The sequence below is a fragment of the Typopeltis vanoorti genome, chromosome 17 (genome assembly GCF_054136105.1).
Source record: "Typopeltis vanoorti isolate ZY-2024b chromosome 17, IOZ_Tvanoo_1.0, whole genome shotgun sequence".
Taxonomy (NCBI): Eukaryota; Metazoa; Arthropoda; class Arachnida; order Uropygi; family Thelyphonidae; genus Typopeltis; species Typopeltis vanoorti.
Genome location: NC_143565.1, coordinates 90,623,432 through 90,641,060, shown reverse-complemented (window position 1 = coordinate 90,641,060; position 17,629 = coordinate 90,623,432). Strand labels below are relative to the sequence as shown.

The 17,629-nt window shown below is 34.6% G+C and overlaps 1 protein-coding gene across 4 annotated transcripts in view; it reads left to right on the top strand.

Moving 5' to 3' along the window:
* LOC150097621 (metastasis-associated protein MTA3-like) overlaps positions 1-17,629 on the top strand; it is a 474,620-nt gene that overhangs the window by 385,001 nt on the left and 71,990 nt on the right. For all 4 annotated transcript variants that reach the window (XM_090407419.1, XM_090407418.1, XM_090407421.1 and 1 more), the window contains one exon: positions 16,055-16,246. In XM_090407419.1, the coding sequence (XP_090263545.1) occupies positions 16,055-16,246 (192 nt within the window). The remainder of the gene's footprint in view (positions 1-16,054; positions 16,247-17,629) is intronic.

Genomic DNA, 17,629 nt, shown 5'->3' with positions numbered 1-17,629 from the left:
AACCGTCCCCATGAACACACACAGATTACAGTCAGGAATACTTAAGACCCAGCCGTAGGCCTGATTTGTCAGCTATGCTAATGCCATACCTCCCTGTAAAAGGGGCTCACAGCCGTTGTATCATCATGCAAAATAAATAAATTTCCTGTGATTCAGAAAATTTCTTTGTCGTTAAAATTATCTTCAGTGGAATCTCCTCATAATGTAAGAAGAATCTTTACAAAACCTTTCAGCTGAAAAGTTCGCCACCAGTCTTATATGGTAATTGTAGGTCCTGTAAGACATACAAACTAGCATGACATGTATAAGGGGAGGGTGGTCTGAAAAGTCTTGAGAAACACCTAGAACAAAAATGATATTAAAGCAACTGATATAACTACAAGAAAGAACTTACTACTGGCAGAGTTATGAGGGTAACTTACATTCTTATATCCTCACTTGTGGTTATATCAGTTGCTTTAATATCATTTTTGTTCTAGGTTATCAGAATTTTCCAGACCTCCCCTGTACAATTGTAGATGTAATGCACTCACCTCATAGCTTAGCTGTAATGTAAACCCAACTGGCCTTTCATTCTTCCATCTGTGGAACTAAAGATACAATTAAATCAATAAGGCAGATTTCAGAATGTGAAATTAGTAAATCCTTTTCCGTTGAAACTGTCTATTGAAGAAACACATCTGTAGTGTTAAATATTAAAGCTGCTGCTTCCTTTCTCTGATCTCTTGATGCTCTGAATATCTCATTGATTATTATATCATATAATTATTGAATTATATCTGAATATAATTCAATAATTATAATTTTTTTTTTTTTTTTTTGGTCTCACCAAGTAGCTATTGCCAGCATGGTTTTTTGCACTTTATTATAAATTATATAATAATACACTATAATTATAAGTTGCATATTAATTATATATAATTTATAATATAGTGGAGATACTGAGCTTGCTGCGCTCACTTTATTTATCATTATTATGTGACGCCTTCAAATTTAAATATCAAAGAAATGCAAATAATATATAATCATGATGGAAGCAACCATTTATTTGGGATATTACACTCACCAATGGTCATCCTCAGTATGGAACAATGTGATTACATATCTCTGAATGAAATTATCACCTTAGAATTTAGGGAAGCAATTTACTGTTGATTTACTTTACTTCGAACACTTAACCTGTCTGTGTCTCTTGCCTTTCTTATTGATATTTCATCTTTGTTCACCCCATTAATTGTGTGTGTGCATGTGCACGCACATATGCAACATTCCAGTTACACACTTATGGTGTTATCTCCAGCATGTGACTGCACACTTAATGCTGTTCCCATCTCCAGATTATTCTATTGTATCTAAGTTTGATTACACTGAACTGGAGAGTATTGGAATATTAAGAACTGTTCGATGAAGTAATTGTTGCTGTAGTAGCTTGCAAACAGATTATCATGACACTCACTCTATTAACTTGATAGATTTTTCTGTCTTCTTTATTACCTCTGTTATTTTTTTTTCCACTCTTATCTCCAAAACTTCATTTCTCTTCTTTCTGCCCTAGATGTTTCTCTTCAATCATTTATATTGTAGCATTTTTGTTTGTTTCACTTGATAAGTATGGTTTCATTCATTTAAATGTTAATTTTGCAATTTTTATTTTCTCCTGATCTCTTTCTTTGTAATCCTATGTGATTAATTGTTTTTTAGTGTAAATCTCACACTAAAAAGATGTACATTAGTTCTGTATAGCAGAAATTTTTTTAATGTGACAACTTGCACAAAAGGTTGTGAAGAGCTAAGGATTTTTTTTTTTTTTGTATAATTTATTTCTATTTTTTATTCATTTTTTACCTGATCTTGGAAACCTTGCTCTAGACACCAAACATAGAATTTTTTCAAGCTACTTTTCAGGCCTCCAATAAGCAGAGTATTGTTTTCACACCAGACAATGAAATTCATTTCCTATCTGAAGACAATCACTAACATCCATGCTCACAGTGAGATTCAACCCTGCAACCTCTTGATTGGAGAACAGATTCATTAATCACCCAGCTAACCAGGCCAATCAGTGTTAGATAATCCAGAAATCCTGCTCAAGAAATCAAGCATAGAACTTTTTCAGGCCATTTTTGAGTTCCAACAGAAAATCTGATGGTCTCAATCTGCTTGTTGTTGATTGAAGAGTGGATACACTAACTACTCAGTCAACTAGGTCAGTGAGCATAGATAATTGAAATCCTGTTTATGGATCAAGCATAGAACTTTTTTTTCAGGCCATTTCAGATCTCCAACAAGCAGTTTGATGCTCTCACACTGGAAAATGAAATCCAATTACCACACAGATATATATACACAGACATATATTGCTTACCTTGAGATTCAAAGAAGATATTTGTTATTATCAGGACACTGGAACGGGGAAAAGTTGAAAGAATGTGAATTTTAGAATTCTTTAGCTGGGTAGAAGACAAATAATATGATAACAGTTTCTCAGTATGGGGATTTTACCAGATTATATATAAAGATAATTATCTTTTTTGATTTATTTCCAAGAATATCATTAAAGATGTTTGAGATGTCATTGCCAATTATCTCTGTACTTTATGTAGTCATCTGCCCAAATAAGTTTGTTGTTCATTCATTAGTCTCTTTTCTTCCCTTCCATTCCTTAACTAATTAGCATACTCCTACTTATTAATGAAACTGTATGTATATAATACATGCTTGTTATATATTACATAGTATTGAAGTAATATACAATATATATATATATATATAATTATTATATATTACTTGAATACTGTGTAATGAATCTGCAACAGTGTGCTGGTAGACAGATGTGGATGTGCAAGCAGATAATCCTGATTCAAGCAGAAGGTGCTCACTTGGCTTTCATTGGTTGAACCTCAGTAAAGTATTTCATTCTTAAATGTAATTAGTAAAGACAGCAAGTGTGAATGGGTATTGTATGCGGTAAAAGAATAAATAGTAGAATAAGTATCTGCTCTCCAACCCACAGACAGCAGATTCAAATCCTGCTGTGGGCATGGATGTTTGTGATTGTTATTAGGTGGGAAATGAAATTTGTTGTCCAGTGTATGATGACTATCCTGCTTGTTTAAGACCTGAAGTAACTTGAAAAAGTTCCAGTAAGTAGGATGGTGTCTTACACTGGGCAATGAAATCCATTTTACATAGTCTAGAAACACTGCTCTACAGCAGGAATTCCAGACCATTAAAAAAAAACCATGGTACAGGTTTACAGTATCGGTTTACAAAACTGTAGATTTTGTAGAAAACCTTTAATGCATGGGGGCCATATACAAAAAAAAAACAACAACAACTATTCTTTTACTTTTCAGATATTTGTCTGTATTTCTATGTAGAAAGGTAGAGAGAAAAAGTTCCCGGTTCATCCTTTTATAAAAATATTTAGCAAGGCATACTTATTAAAAGCAACTACACCTTTAAATCAAAGAAAATGTGTTAAATGATTTCATTTCTAATTTATTGCATAGGAAATAATTATTACCAAATATGAATTAGCATAATTTGAATCTACATACTTGGTAGATGATATAACTGTGTAAATGCATACAAATGTAAATTATAAGAAAACTGTTATTTGAAAACATTCACAAAATTACAATAATTTTTAATGTGCTTCAAAATATTAGAATATTCCAGATTTTTCTGATTGGTTTTGAGGAGAGCATGAAATTGAAATGTTCTCAAGCAAGCCTGAGTAGAATATTGAGACAGTATTCTAATAACTGGAGTTTTCAAAATAATCACTGCATTAGCAGTCAAAAGGTAATAGCTACATCAAGAGATAAGAGGAGATCGATGAATATCATGAAGAAAAAACCTTCACACGTGAATGTGTCTAAATCTACAATGTTGAGGAAAGGAAGCTAGAGTGCAATGGTGTAAACAGAGCCTGTTGCATGGTCAAGAGGACTGGAAAAAGATACTTTTTAGCAATGAAAGTATGTTTTGCATGTCCCATGGTCATCAAGGGATACGTATTTGGCATCTTAAGCAAAAAGCATTTGATAAAGAATGCATAAAACCTTCAGTGAAATTTGTAACATTTGTCATGGTATGAGCTTGTATGATTATAGAGGGTCCAGGTAGGCTGCGTATTGTGTTTGGAACTGACTCATTACGAAAGAGTCAGTTCCAAAGTGTACCAAGAAATCCTTGAGCACTTTAGGTTACCGGCATTGAAAGTTTATGTAATGCCGACTTCCTTTTTCAGCAAGATTCATCTTCTTGTCACCCTTCCAACACCACTACTAGATGGCTCAAAGAAAGGCAAATCAATGTAATTCCTTGGCTGGCACTCACCAGATTATTTATACCCCATTGAGAATTTGTGGGGAATTATGAAAAACACATCTTCAAGACATCGCCCCAAGAGACAAAAATGAACTTATTTCTAGTCTGCAGGCCATATGGGCATGTATTGATAAAAAACACTGTGAACTGCTAGCAAATAATATGCCCTACCATTTATGAACAATCATAAAAGCTAGGGGGGGATGCGACAAAGCACTAATTATCATTTTGCTTCTCTTTGACTGTCATTTTTGTGCATTTATTTTCACATTATTCAAATATTTTGAACCACATTAAAAATTAATCTAATTTTGTGAATGTTTTCAAATAACAGTTTTCTTATACTTTATTCAAATAAAAAATCTTAAAGCCAAATAAAGAGCCTTTTGGCTCTTTATTTCAGTAATTTTTGGTACCTTTTGTGATGTGACACCTTTTGGCAACTTTTATGGTAAAGTATAACTTCGGCATCACTTCAACCTGGGTATTTACATCTGGGTCTGCCTATCCACTAATGATACCTCAATAAAGGTCGAAACCGGTTTGGGTAGTGACCCCGCCCCCCCAATAGTGTATAGCACAAGAACAACTGGGTCTACCTATCCACTAATGATACCTCAATAAAGGTCGAAACCGGTCTGGGTAGTGACCCCCCCCCCCCCCAATAGTGTATAGCATCATACGTGTCTGGAAGGAGATGTGCTTTTCATTATGGGAAATACTAAGGAAAGTGATCAGAGCTTACTCCACCTTTACCACGAGTTGTCCCGTCATGAAAGGTTTGCTTGCACTTGGATCCACCGAAACTTTTATAGTTTCTATATTCGGCATGAAACTCTTCTAGTTTCTCTATTCGGCTTTGAAATAATGTTGGATTCAATATCCACTTTGAAGTAGCTTCTTATTTTACTCAGAAATAGTAAAGTCTACGAACATAATTTTGCATCACCAAAGTGAGGTTTTTTGACTCTTTATTTCAGTTTTCTTATAAGTTATATTACATGGTTATATAATTTACAAAGTACATAGATTTAGATGACACTAATTCATGAGATAGATTCCGGTATTGAGACCACATGCTTATTAAATATGAACAGGATATGTGAAAACCCGACAAGTTTCATAAGTCGTATGACTTGCATCATCAGGGGCATTAGTGTATAAAAAAATAAGGTTAAACACAACTAACAAAGATTAAATTCATAGTCCATTAGATGTTTCTAACTGTAACATTGAAAAAATTGAAACATTCATTACTGAATGTTTGTTGGAACATTGTTATTTGTTGTCGCATTCTGTGCTTCACGTGTGTTATGTTCGAGATCTGAGGAAGTTAGATTTTTATGAATGCTGACCACACTTGGTGTAATATGAAACCTTGGTTTTTGTTGCACTGTGTAGGAATTTTAAGCATTTTTGTCACTTCCTTGAATTTCCTTGTGAAACAGTTTTTATCGGTATATGACATGATCGTTTTTTTTTCCAAAGTACTTTATGGCCAGTGGAAGTTGTGGAAAAGCTAGGCCTGATTTGTGTTCTCTTCTTTTTTCTACATCTTTTTTTATGTTCTGCCGTAAGGATTTCTCCTGACCTTCCGTCTGGCCTACGTAATAAATGCCACAAGAACAATGAATTTGATAGACACCTGGTTTTTTTATGGGATAGTACGAAGGTTTTGGTGGATATAGGAATCTTGATATTTTTTCTAAAGGGAGAAAAGCTACTTTTAAGTTGTACTGGTGGAGCAATGTCACTAATCTGTCTTGTGACATTTTTGATATATGGTAGTGAGATTGTGTTCTTGAAATCTTGTTAGATTTCATGATTAGCAACATTGCTCCACAAGTACAACTTAAAAGTAGCTTTTCTCCCTTTAGAAAAAATATCAAGATTCCTACATCCACTGAAACCTTCACACCATCCCATAAAAAAAACCAGGAATCTATCAAATCTATTGTTCTTGTGGCATTTGTTAAGTAGGCCAGATGGGAAGGTAAGGAGAAATCCGTATGGCAGATCATAAAAGAGATGTAGAAAAAAAGAAGAGAACACAAATCAGGCCTAGCTTTTCCACAACTTCCACTGGCCATAAAGTACTTTGGAAAAAAAACGATCATGTCATATATTGATAAAAACTGTTTCACAAGGAAGCGTCAAAAATGCTTAGAATTCCTACACAGCGCAACAAAAACCAAGGTTTCATATTACACCAAGTGTGGTCAGCATTCATAAAAAATTAACTTCCTCAGATATCGAATATAACACACGTGAAGCACAGAATGTGAAAATAAATAACTATGTTCAGTTAGAAACATCTATGAATTTAATCTTTGTTAGTTGTGTTTAAGTTTTATTATACACCAATGCCTCTGATGATGCAAGTCATACTACTTACGAAACTTGTCGGGTTTTCATGTATCCTGTTCGCATTTAATAAGCATGTGGTCTCAGTACCGGAATCTATCTCTCGAATTGCTGAACCACAGAAACCTTCGCACACAGACGCTAAATCATATTTGGTAATAATTATTTTCTATGCAATAAATTAGAATTGCAAATCATTCAACCCATTTTCTTTGATTATTCTAATTTTTTGATTTGGAGGTGTATAATAGTGATTCTGTCTGGTTTCTAGAACCCCCATTGTTATTATTAGGTGACATCTCCAAGAAGGTCACTCTCCACCACAGCCACTATCAACTATCTACACATTATACCATTTACAACCCAATATTTGTATTTTTGTCTGTTTTGCATATATGAAAGATGAAAATCTCAAATTCCAGACAGAAATACATTATTGCATTATTTTGATATTTAGCAAAACAGCTGCCCAACCTTAAGCACTCAGCTTAAATTTGGCTAAATATTTCTTTTAATTATAATGATTATGAAGAATTATAATTCTTTAACTGAAAGAATGATTCTTTAAATTAAAATATATTAAATTAATTAAATAGCTAAACAGTAGAAACCAATCCTACTGCTAGGTGTTTAATTTTTTATGACTCAGAATGTTGGCTGACTTGAAGAAATGAATATTTACATGGTGTTTGCTATTTCATTCTCATTTCAGTTTGTTCCTATACAGATAGTACAGACTTCATAATGACTTATGACTTCACATCAAAATTGATGTGAAGAGGCTATAACTGAATCAAGTTATTTAGAGGCTAATGACTTCACATCAATTTTGATATAAAGTCATTAGCCTCTGTATACAAGTAGACCTATCTTGAAGAAACTTCATGTGTAAACTTTGTTTGCTTACACTTGGATAAAGGAAGAATATACTTTCTTAGCATATTTAGATCATTATTTTCTCTTTGACCTCTTGTCCCTTCACATTACTGTTGTGTAATGGGTTTTGTGACCTTGTGTGTGTGTGTGTGTGTGTGTGACTGTATATCTAAATGTCCTACATGAAACAAAAATTGAGGAGACGCGACAAATTTTTGTAAGGATTTCAAATACTGGACTATTAAATTATTTAAGGAATTTACAACGTATACTGGAATATTAATTAAAGGAAACTTTAATAAATACCTCCTATATTTCGGCAATGTCACATTGCCATCTTCATGGGAACATACAACTATGACACGTGCACATAGGCATTACAAAAAGCAAACGAGGCAGAAGAGAGAAAACTACTGTTGTTCTTAGAGTCCTAAAGGTGCCCCTAGCAAATTATATTAGGCTGTTGAGCTGAAGTTCTCAAGATGGGCAAGCTTTCCAAATTTGGAGCAGTCTCATGCACCCAAATTTGTTGAGGTTTGGAAAGTTTTTTAAAGCTGAGGCTGATTCCGTGAACAGTCTTTCATATTAAAATATATGTTGTGATGTGTATTAACATGGTTTTCTTCCAACATATTCTGTGACTGGTATCCAGAGCATGGTCTGCAAGCCCAGAGTGGCTGTACTGGTGAAACCAGATGTAGTCTTTGTGTTCTGAAATCCTGACATTTGCTGTCCTGCCTGTTTGGCCAAAGTAGGACAGTTTACAGCTGCGAGGGACCTGGTATGCCCCAGGTAGGTCTAGGGAAAGTGGTTGGTCTTTGGTGGTGCAGATAAGGGATGCCAATTTTTTATATGGTTTGTAACGAGAAGTCAGGTCATATTTTTTTAAGATTTTGGTTAACTTTTCAGAGGTGTCCCGAATATAGGGAATGGTGATGAATTTAGTGTAATCTTTTTTATGGAAGGGGGGGGGGGGGTAACTGGTTATAATATTTTTTCGGGGTTGTAGTCATTGGCTAAGAAAGTGTTATGGATGTGGTTTAGTTCAGTGGTTAGGGCATTGTTGTCATCTGAACAGATTAATTTTGCCCTGTTATATAGTGTTTTTATAACCCCATATTGTTGTGTGTGTGGGGGGGGGGGGGATTGCTGGTGAATGTATCTGCTTGTATGGGTTGGTTTTCTGTATACGGAGAAAACCAAGGATCCATCAGGCTGGCTAGTGATTAGAGTGTCTAGGAAAGGGAGATTGTTGTTTCCTCTTTTTTCAAGGTGAACAACCAACACCCCAGAATCCAGTTCACCTTGAAAAGAGGAAAACAACAGTCTCCCTTTCCTAACCACTCTAATCACTCGCCAGCCTGATGGATCCTCGGTTTTCTCTGTATATAGAAAACCCACCCATACAAGCAGATACATTCACCAGCAATTTCCCCCCCCCACACACACACACACAACAATATGGGGTTATAAAAACACTATATAACAGGGCAAAATTAATCTGTTCAGATGACAACAATGCTCTAACCACTGAACTAAACCACATCCATAACACTTTCTTAGCCAATGGCTACAACCCTCACTCCCCTTTCACAACAAAGATTACACTAAATCCATCACCATTCCCTATGTCCGGGGCACCTCTAAAATGTTAACCAAAATCTTAAAAAAATATGACCTGACTTCTTGTTACAAACCATATAAAAAATTGGCATCCCTTATCTGCTCCACCAAAGACCAACCACTTCCCCTAGACCTACCTAGGTCCCTTGCAGCACTAAACTGTCCTACTTTGGCTAAACAGGCAGGATAGCAAATGTCAGGATTTTGGAACACAAAGACTACATCCGGTTTCACCAGTACAGCCACTCTGGGCTTGCAGACCATGCCCATCGCAGAAAATTTAAATATGAATGACTGTTCTTGGAATCAGCCTCAGCTCTAAAAAACTTTCCAAACCTCAACAAATTTGGGAAGCTTGCATCTTGAGAACTTCAGCCCAACAGCCAAGACAACCCAATATAGCCTGCCTAGGGGGCACCTTTAGGACTCTAGGAACAACAGTAGTTTTCTCTCTTCTGCCTCATTTGCTTTTTGTAGTGCATGTGTCATAGTTATATGTTCCCATGAAGATGGCAATGTGACATTGCCGAAATATAGACGGTATTTATTAAAGTTTCCTTTAATTAATATTCCAGTATACATTGTAAATTCCTTGAACAATTTAATAGTCGTGTGTGTTACCAACATATAAGTCCATCTACAAGGATTTCAAATACCAAATTTCAGTTAGGTCTTCAGCCAGTCCAAGAAGAACTTGTGTCCTGAAGGTTCTGCTATAATTTTTGTTTTTCATAATTTTTCTAATTGCAGGCTCCATAGACAGTTGTTCAATGATTTTAGCATTACAAACTCTTGTTTGTAATGATGTGAAATGATTTCAAGGTTTTTTTTTTACCCTTATGACTAAATTTTAGGGACTGTTTTTGTGATAATATAATGATTGATTTTGACCTGGTAGTTTTCCATTTGCACAAAAAACATCTGCTTAGTTGGCTGGGTAGGCAATATTTCACCAACAGGTTGTGGGTTTGAATTTTGTTTTGTTATGAATATTTGTGAATGTCTTCAGGTGACAGATTTGTAAGGATGTCAAATACCAAAATTTCAGTTAAGTCTTTGGCCAGAGTCCAAGAAGAACTTGTGTCTTGAAGACTTGCTATAATTGTTGTTTTTCATAATTTTTCTAACTGCAAGATCCATGTAAGATTCTCATTCTGCTTATTGAAGGCCTGAAAGTGGCTTAAAAAATATAATTCTAGAGAGAAAGGTTTATATAATCTGGAAACTGGATTATATTCTATGTTGTTAGCAACCCACACTACTATCATACTATAGTTTTAAAATCTTTCGGCTGAGATTAACATTAAAGAAAACAGAGAAGTGTACCTTTGTGCATTTTCCATTTACTGTCTAGCTTTAAACTTATTGAACCAATAGTTATCTTCCCCAAAGACTGCATGCAACCTTCAGCTGTTGAAGAAACATAGCAGATCCTTCTTTCCTGCTATTCTCTTGCCTACACGACACCAATATGCTGTAGGTTTTGCAACCTTTTATGTGTGTGTGTAATATGTAAAACGAATCCTGTATCTTTAACATATTTGGGCTCCATGGTGATGCCACATTATAATAATAATCATTATTTGCAAATGTCATTTAAATGTATAAGATTTTTAGTAAAATTTTAGTTCACGGAAAATATTCAAGTAGAAATTTGAAACTGTAGGAGTATAAAGTAAGTGCTGTAAATTGGGAATTGCATATTACTTCAGATATTGTTTTATACAACAAAATAAGGACAAAGCACCATTCTATAAATTTTACTCTGTTATGTTGAATGGATAATATTACACTTTTACGTACTAATAACGTAAAGATATTGCATATGCTGTTTTAAATATAACATTATTCAAGTTACTTTTTAGATTATGAGCATTTATTCCTGAAATACTGCAAGTTGATTGTTGAAAACAAGCTCAAAATATTAAATAAATATATTTTTATATGATGTAAATGACAAATGTGATTTGTTTTACAATTATTATTGACAGTAAGATTTAGCTAGTCTCATGATGAAGTGACATAGTTCACCCCCTCTGGAAACTTTTTTATTTACTATACAGTCAGAGAAAACACAATTAATAGTTATAATGCAGTGGCTATAGTTGCTTTGGCTGTTATTTCAATCCATGTCATCCACAACTGACAAAAGAAATGTGATGATTTGTAAGATGCCTTCAGCAAATTCAGTTCAATTTTTTATATATTTATGTAATAGGATAGAATTTCTAAGAGAATGTTAGATGGTGGAACATTTTTATTTTTACAGTCACTATGCAATAATCTTATAGCATCATGAAAGGAAAAGCTCACCGTTGTTCTCCCGTGTAGTATCTGTGTTTTGAGATAAATTTGGAAGATCTACAAACACTGTCTCTGGACACTGTCCAGAGACAGTGTTTGTCTCTGCAGACAAACACTGTCTGCAATGTTAACAAAACAGAATGTGCTTTGTGTAAATGAGTTGTGATGATGCAATGAACTCTTCTTCTGAATGGTGTTAGTTTCCATTCTCTATGTTTGTCAGGGTTATTTATTTATTTTCTTATCAAGGTTTCAAAAAAGTGGTTGCCATTTATTTTAAACTGTATACTGACTGAAATGTGTTGCATTTATACAAGGACCTGATTTTTGTATTTTATTCTTGCAGCTCAGTTTTATATGCATAAGGTTTACTACCAGTATGATAGTAAACCTTATGTGTACAAAGATATTGATGCAATGCATAAATTATTTGATATTATTTGGCTGGCATGGTTGGCCGAGTGGTTAATGTATCCACTCTCCAGCCAAAAGGCTGCAGGTTTGAATCCCACTGTCGGCATGGATGTTTGTGATTGTCTGTGAAAATACTAGTGGTGGTGGGCGATTAATGGCGTTGGTGCATTTGTGGTTCGTTGTAGTTGGTGTCCTCCCTTGATGAGTCTTTCGACTCCCTGGAGGTATCATGTAATAATAATAATAATATATTTCATCTATATAGCCATTTGTGTGGCTAAATATCAAATCTTCATCGGAGCCCTCCTATCTCACTTATACCATTGCTGCAATAGATTGTTTCAGATTATATATATATATATACGATAATTATACCTTACTTTGAAAGATATTTAGCTGGTCTTCAAAATTGCCTAGTATGTTATATTTATTATTCATTCTGCTTATAATCAGATGCTAATAATACATTTTTTTTTTTTGTAGACTGCTTGATAAGTATAACAATAAAAATGAAAATTACATTGATTGTGAAAAATAAGGTTTTTAAGAAACAGGAACATTAAGAACTTAAATTGTCAACAATCATAATAAAGTACAAATATAAAATAATTGTTAAAATTTTAAGTGAAAATGAAATGGATAATTCCAGCCACTCACTCTTTTAGAATTTTCATTCAAGCTGCTTGTTCATTTCAGAACACCAACTTTTCATGTAAACTCCAATGGAGTTAAGATGGAATGAGTAGAATATAGATTTAATTAGGAAAGAGATGAACATCTCATACTGGCACCTGAAAATCAATCTGCAAATTAAATAACATAATCCCTCATGAGATGTGTAACTCTGTACTTTAAATTAATAATAAAATATGACTCTTTGTCATGGCAGGAATAGTATTACAGACAGAATATTTTTGTTGTTGACTTATATGGAAATGCACAATAAAATACAAAGTGACAACAATATGCTAGCCTTTTATAATAAAGTTACAAGAGCAGTAGATGAGGGAAATGCAATATACTGCCATTTTCTTGGATTTAGCAAAGGCATTTGACAGGGTGCCACATGGGTTTGGATGTCACATTTGTCATCTGGATACAGGATTGGCTGTCTGATAGGTATCAGAGAGTTGTGTATGGTGGGGCAGTTTCAAGGAGGCAGAGGGTTACAAGTGGGATCCCACAGGGCTCAGCACTGTGACCTGTATTGTTTAACCTTTATATCAGTCACATTGTCAGTGGATTGCAGGGGGATATTCAGTTGTTTGCAGATGATGATGTGAAGCTGGGAAGGGTTATTAGTAATAGTGCAGATGTGGTAATCCTGCAAGAGGATTTGAATAAGCTAGACTGATGGGCAAATGAATGGGGTGTCGGTTTAATGTAGCAAAATGTAAGGTCTTGAGGTTTGGAAACCTGAAATTCAAGTGACATATTGCAAAGGTGGAGAAGGTAACACAGAGGATTGCTGCAATAATGAGAAGGACGCTGACCTGCAGAGATAAAAGAGTTATCATTCTGTTGTATAAGACCCTGATCAGACTATTGTTCTCAGATTTGGTCTCCAGGATTTGAAGGGAATAAATTAACTGTGGAAAGGGTACAAAGGCAGATAATAAAGACAGTTTCAGGACTGTACAATGTTTGTTATGAGGATCAGCTGAGAGAATGTGGACTGCAGAGTTTGGTGGATAGAAGGAGAGGTGATATGATTGAGACTTTTAAACTGTTGAGAGGTGGTTACAGGGTTGACACTGGGGAGTTCTTTCACTTTGTTGAACAGCGGGAAGGAGTGATGACAAGGGGCCATCCCTGGAATTTATGAAAGGAAACTGTGAACAAGAGGGTGAGGAGTGGTTTCTTTGCATGGAGGTTGGATGAACTGTGGAATGCATTGCCTGATAGAGTGGTGAGAGCGAGAACGGTCAATGAGTTTAAGGAGTGGTATGATAGACTGTGTTTCCTAGGAGGGATCTCCCACAATGAGTCTTGATAGACTTGTGTTTCCTAGGAAGGACCTCACGCGATGAGTCTTTTGACTCCTTGGAAGCCTAAATAATAATAATAATTATTATTGAATAACTGCAAGTTGTAATACTGAAAGAAGATAAAGGTGGTTTGGTAGATTTGATGTTGATTTTTCTATGGAAGTTGACCAGCTACCTCTCACATTTTTGTAGATTTTCAGTATAGAGATTGCCCTCCCATGTTTGAAAATGTGACCTCTATATCTGTCATTGTTTTATGGCATTCTGTTAAAGATTTTGTAAGCAAAACTAAGATGGCATAATCACTTAAACAACACAGGAGATGAAAAATTAACAAAACAAGTTTTTTAATTTAGGCATATTAGTAAAAACAATGAAAATAAAATTTAGTGGATGATGGTCTTAGTGCATTTAGGAATGCATTACAAGATGGAAGAATTGATCAAAAGTGAAGACTTCCTGTGATTGTTATTATGACAAAATTTAGAGACTTTTGTCATAGCAGAGCAATAACTTTATATGTAAAACAAAAGAATTGCTTGACATTTCAACCTGCATGCAAGCATGCGTACACACAAAAAGAAGTCACATTTTACTTCGCCACCAGCATTACTGATTTGGTCCACTGTTGATCCTGGACCACCCTTCACTGGGAGGGGGGGAAAAACAGTAATAAAAATAAAACATATAGCTATTCTATTTGGCTTAATAGTCTAGATTCCTTTTATTTTTAGGTTGTAAAACATTTATACTAGAGTAGTGGTTACCAATCTTTTTCCACTTGTGTACCCCTTTTAAACCCATTTCTATAAATTGTACCCCTTGTTTTTCAAATAGCTGTTTTTAAATACTGACATTTATTGTTCCATAACTAACGTTTTGCATTTTGTTTACTTTACTTGTTTTTCCGCCATTACTGATTATTTTTCGTGCATCCAATGTACTAGAGCATTAGAATCTGATCAGCTATTTCCATTATATGGGAACACTAGTTTAATGCTCACAGCAATCCTGGGTACTGATGACCTATAGTCTTGTTCTTGATAGGTATCTGTTAAGATTATTCTATTTAGTGCCTCAAGTCTTGAAATTATGACTTCAATATAGCAATAATCTCTAATTTATTGTTTTTGTGAACTGGTTGAGTCTTATTAGTTAAATTAAGAACTGTTTGCCCCCTGGAAACAATTAATTGATCTTCCTGAATTTTGTTTTCTTGGGCTCACATCAGCTGACTGCTTTGCCAGATATGGACCTTTCAATTTTAGGGTATCATTATTGTTGATTAGGGTATTCATCAACATCTCATCAGTCTCTTTAAATTTGTATTCAAACCAAGGTTTAATACAATGTTCAGGTATATTTCCAGTCATTTTGGCAAATGTGTCCTCTTTAATGCAGTTAGTCTTTCAATTAGTTGCCTCATTCCTCATACAGTAAAGTTATTCAAGCTGAATCCCCCATTGTTTACTTTCAAGATGTTTGTGTAATGGATTCGTACAACACGGTAAAAATTTTTATTTCATATTTTCATATGTCTGTTTGGAATATACTGTTTAAACATGCGTCATCTTCAAAAGTCTAATTTTTCGTCCATTGTGACAATATTTACTAAAGCTACATTTACTGTATCTATATGTTTCTCATCATATTGTATCATGTTTTCTGGAAGAGAAACTTGTAGAGGAACAAACTGGGTTCAGGCTAAATATAGATTGTGAAGATCAGATTTCAGTTTATGACAAAGAGTTGAGAAATTATGGAAATATAACAAGGATCTGTACTTAAGTTTTGTAGATCTGGAACAGGCATACAAAAATGTGCCCAGAGTAAGCTTTTCAGAACACTACAGTTATATGGCATAAATGGAACATTATACAGAACAATACATTCTCTATATTTAAGTTGTAAGTCAGCAGTTAGAACTGAAGGAGGTACAGAAAGATGATCTGATGTTCAATCTGGTGTGAGACAAGGGTGTACATTTATATCCACTGTTATTCATCATTATATATGGATCACATTATGAAGGAATGTGACAGTATTACTAAGTGTTATTTATTTACCCAAAATATATGGTATGCTCTGGTTATTTAAAATTTAATATAAAGTTTTTCAAAGTTATGTAATTGTCACGTTCTGATTTGTAGGCCATACAAAGATGATAGATGGACAACAGACATTTCCAAAAACTCGACCACATGATAGAGGTAGAGTGGTAGATGTTTCTCATCGACTAGGGACACCAAATATTCCTCATCCTGAATGGTTACTTCCCACCCCAGCAGATAAATTACCAAAACCAGAACGGATTGCTTTTCCTCCACCACCTAGAGCTGAAGGTATGTGTTGAAATTTTTCTTGAAATATTTTTAAATAAAAATAATATCCACTTGTTTTTTCCTGAGTAAACTGAAAATAAATTTTGAAATTTAGGTCATCTTAAAAGGGAGTACGAAATTTTGAGAGGTGTGTGTGTGTGTGTGTGTGTGTTGGGGGGGGGGGGGGGGGGCAGAGAGAGGTAAGAATCAAAATGTAGGTGATCAAGTAGTCGTATGTTGAACTTTTATTATAATTTTCAAGAAACGTATGAAGGAATGAATTCAGTGATAACAGTATGATGAATGAAGATGGAATAGAAAAATTACAATAAAATTGTTTTCGAAATTGTATTTTAGTCAAATAAAATGTGATTAAATGAGGGAGTAGCTCAATTGTTCTTTGCTTAGGGTTTAGAATTTAATTTTTGTACCTAAGCTAAACTGACAAAAAAAGTGCTTTTTTCCCCCTACCAAAGGCATTTTACAATCCCTTAAATATTTATAAAAGTTACATATAATTTAGAATTATAATGTAAACTTAATAATTTAGAAGAGCTTCTGGTGGATTGTAGTAATCATCAAAAACGCTATATCCCCAATCCCATAGTAGGAGATACTTTTCTCACTGTTTGGGAACGTCTGCTTTAGTGAAAGATAGACTAGTTGACTTAATATGTTATTATTGTTCAACAGACTACTTTTCTTCTCTTGAGTTCTGTGTGCATGCACACACACACACACACACACACACACACACACACACACACACACACACACACACACACACACACACACACACACACACACACACACAGAACATTGATTTGTTATAGAATTTGATAAATCCTCACCAAGATAGACTGTAGTAGCACAAGATTAGAGAAAATATTATAGGAAGATATCTTTATTAATGCTTTGTGACGACTCTAACTACTTTAGGACTCTCTCTCTCTCTTTTCTAATCCTATAGTTAGATTACTAAATTGAGTAATCTCATTGATAATGTTTTTACTTGGGATGATGATTTAAAGAAATAATTCGAGACTTTCACCCACACTCCCCTAAGTTATATGGCCTTCCCAAGATCCAAAAACTAATTCTTATTTATTTATTTATTTATTTATTCTTATGGCAAAAGGAATACAAAACATCTACAGGTCAATGTCCAATCTGGAAAGCCAATCCAGGGCCTCATCAGTGACCTTGTCCTGACGGCCACCATCATGAAATTGGCGTGTTGGGCAGTCGTTCACAGTATGAATAATCGTCTGGGCCATGGGAGAACAATCACAATAAGAGTGGTCTAAGAGCCTCCATTTATGTAGTAGGTAGCCACATCTGTCCTGGTTAGTTCTACTCCTGTTGATAGATGCCCAGGACTTCCTAGGAAGAGTAAACCCAGGC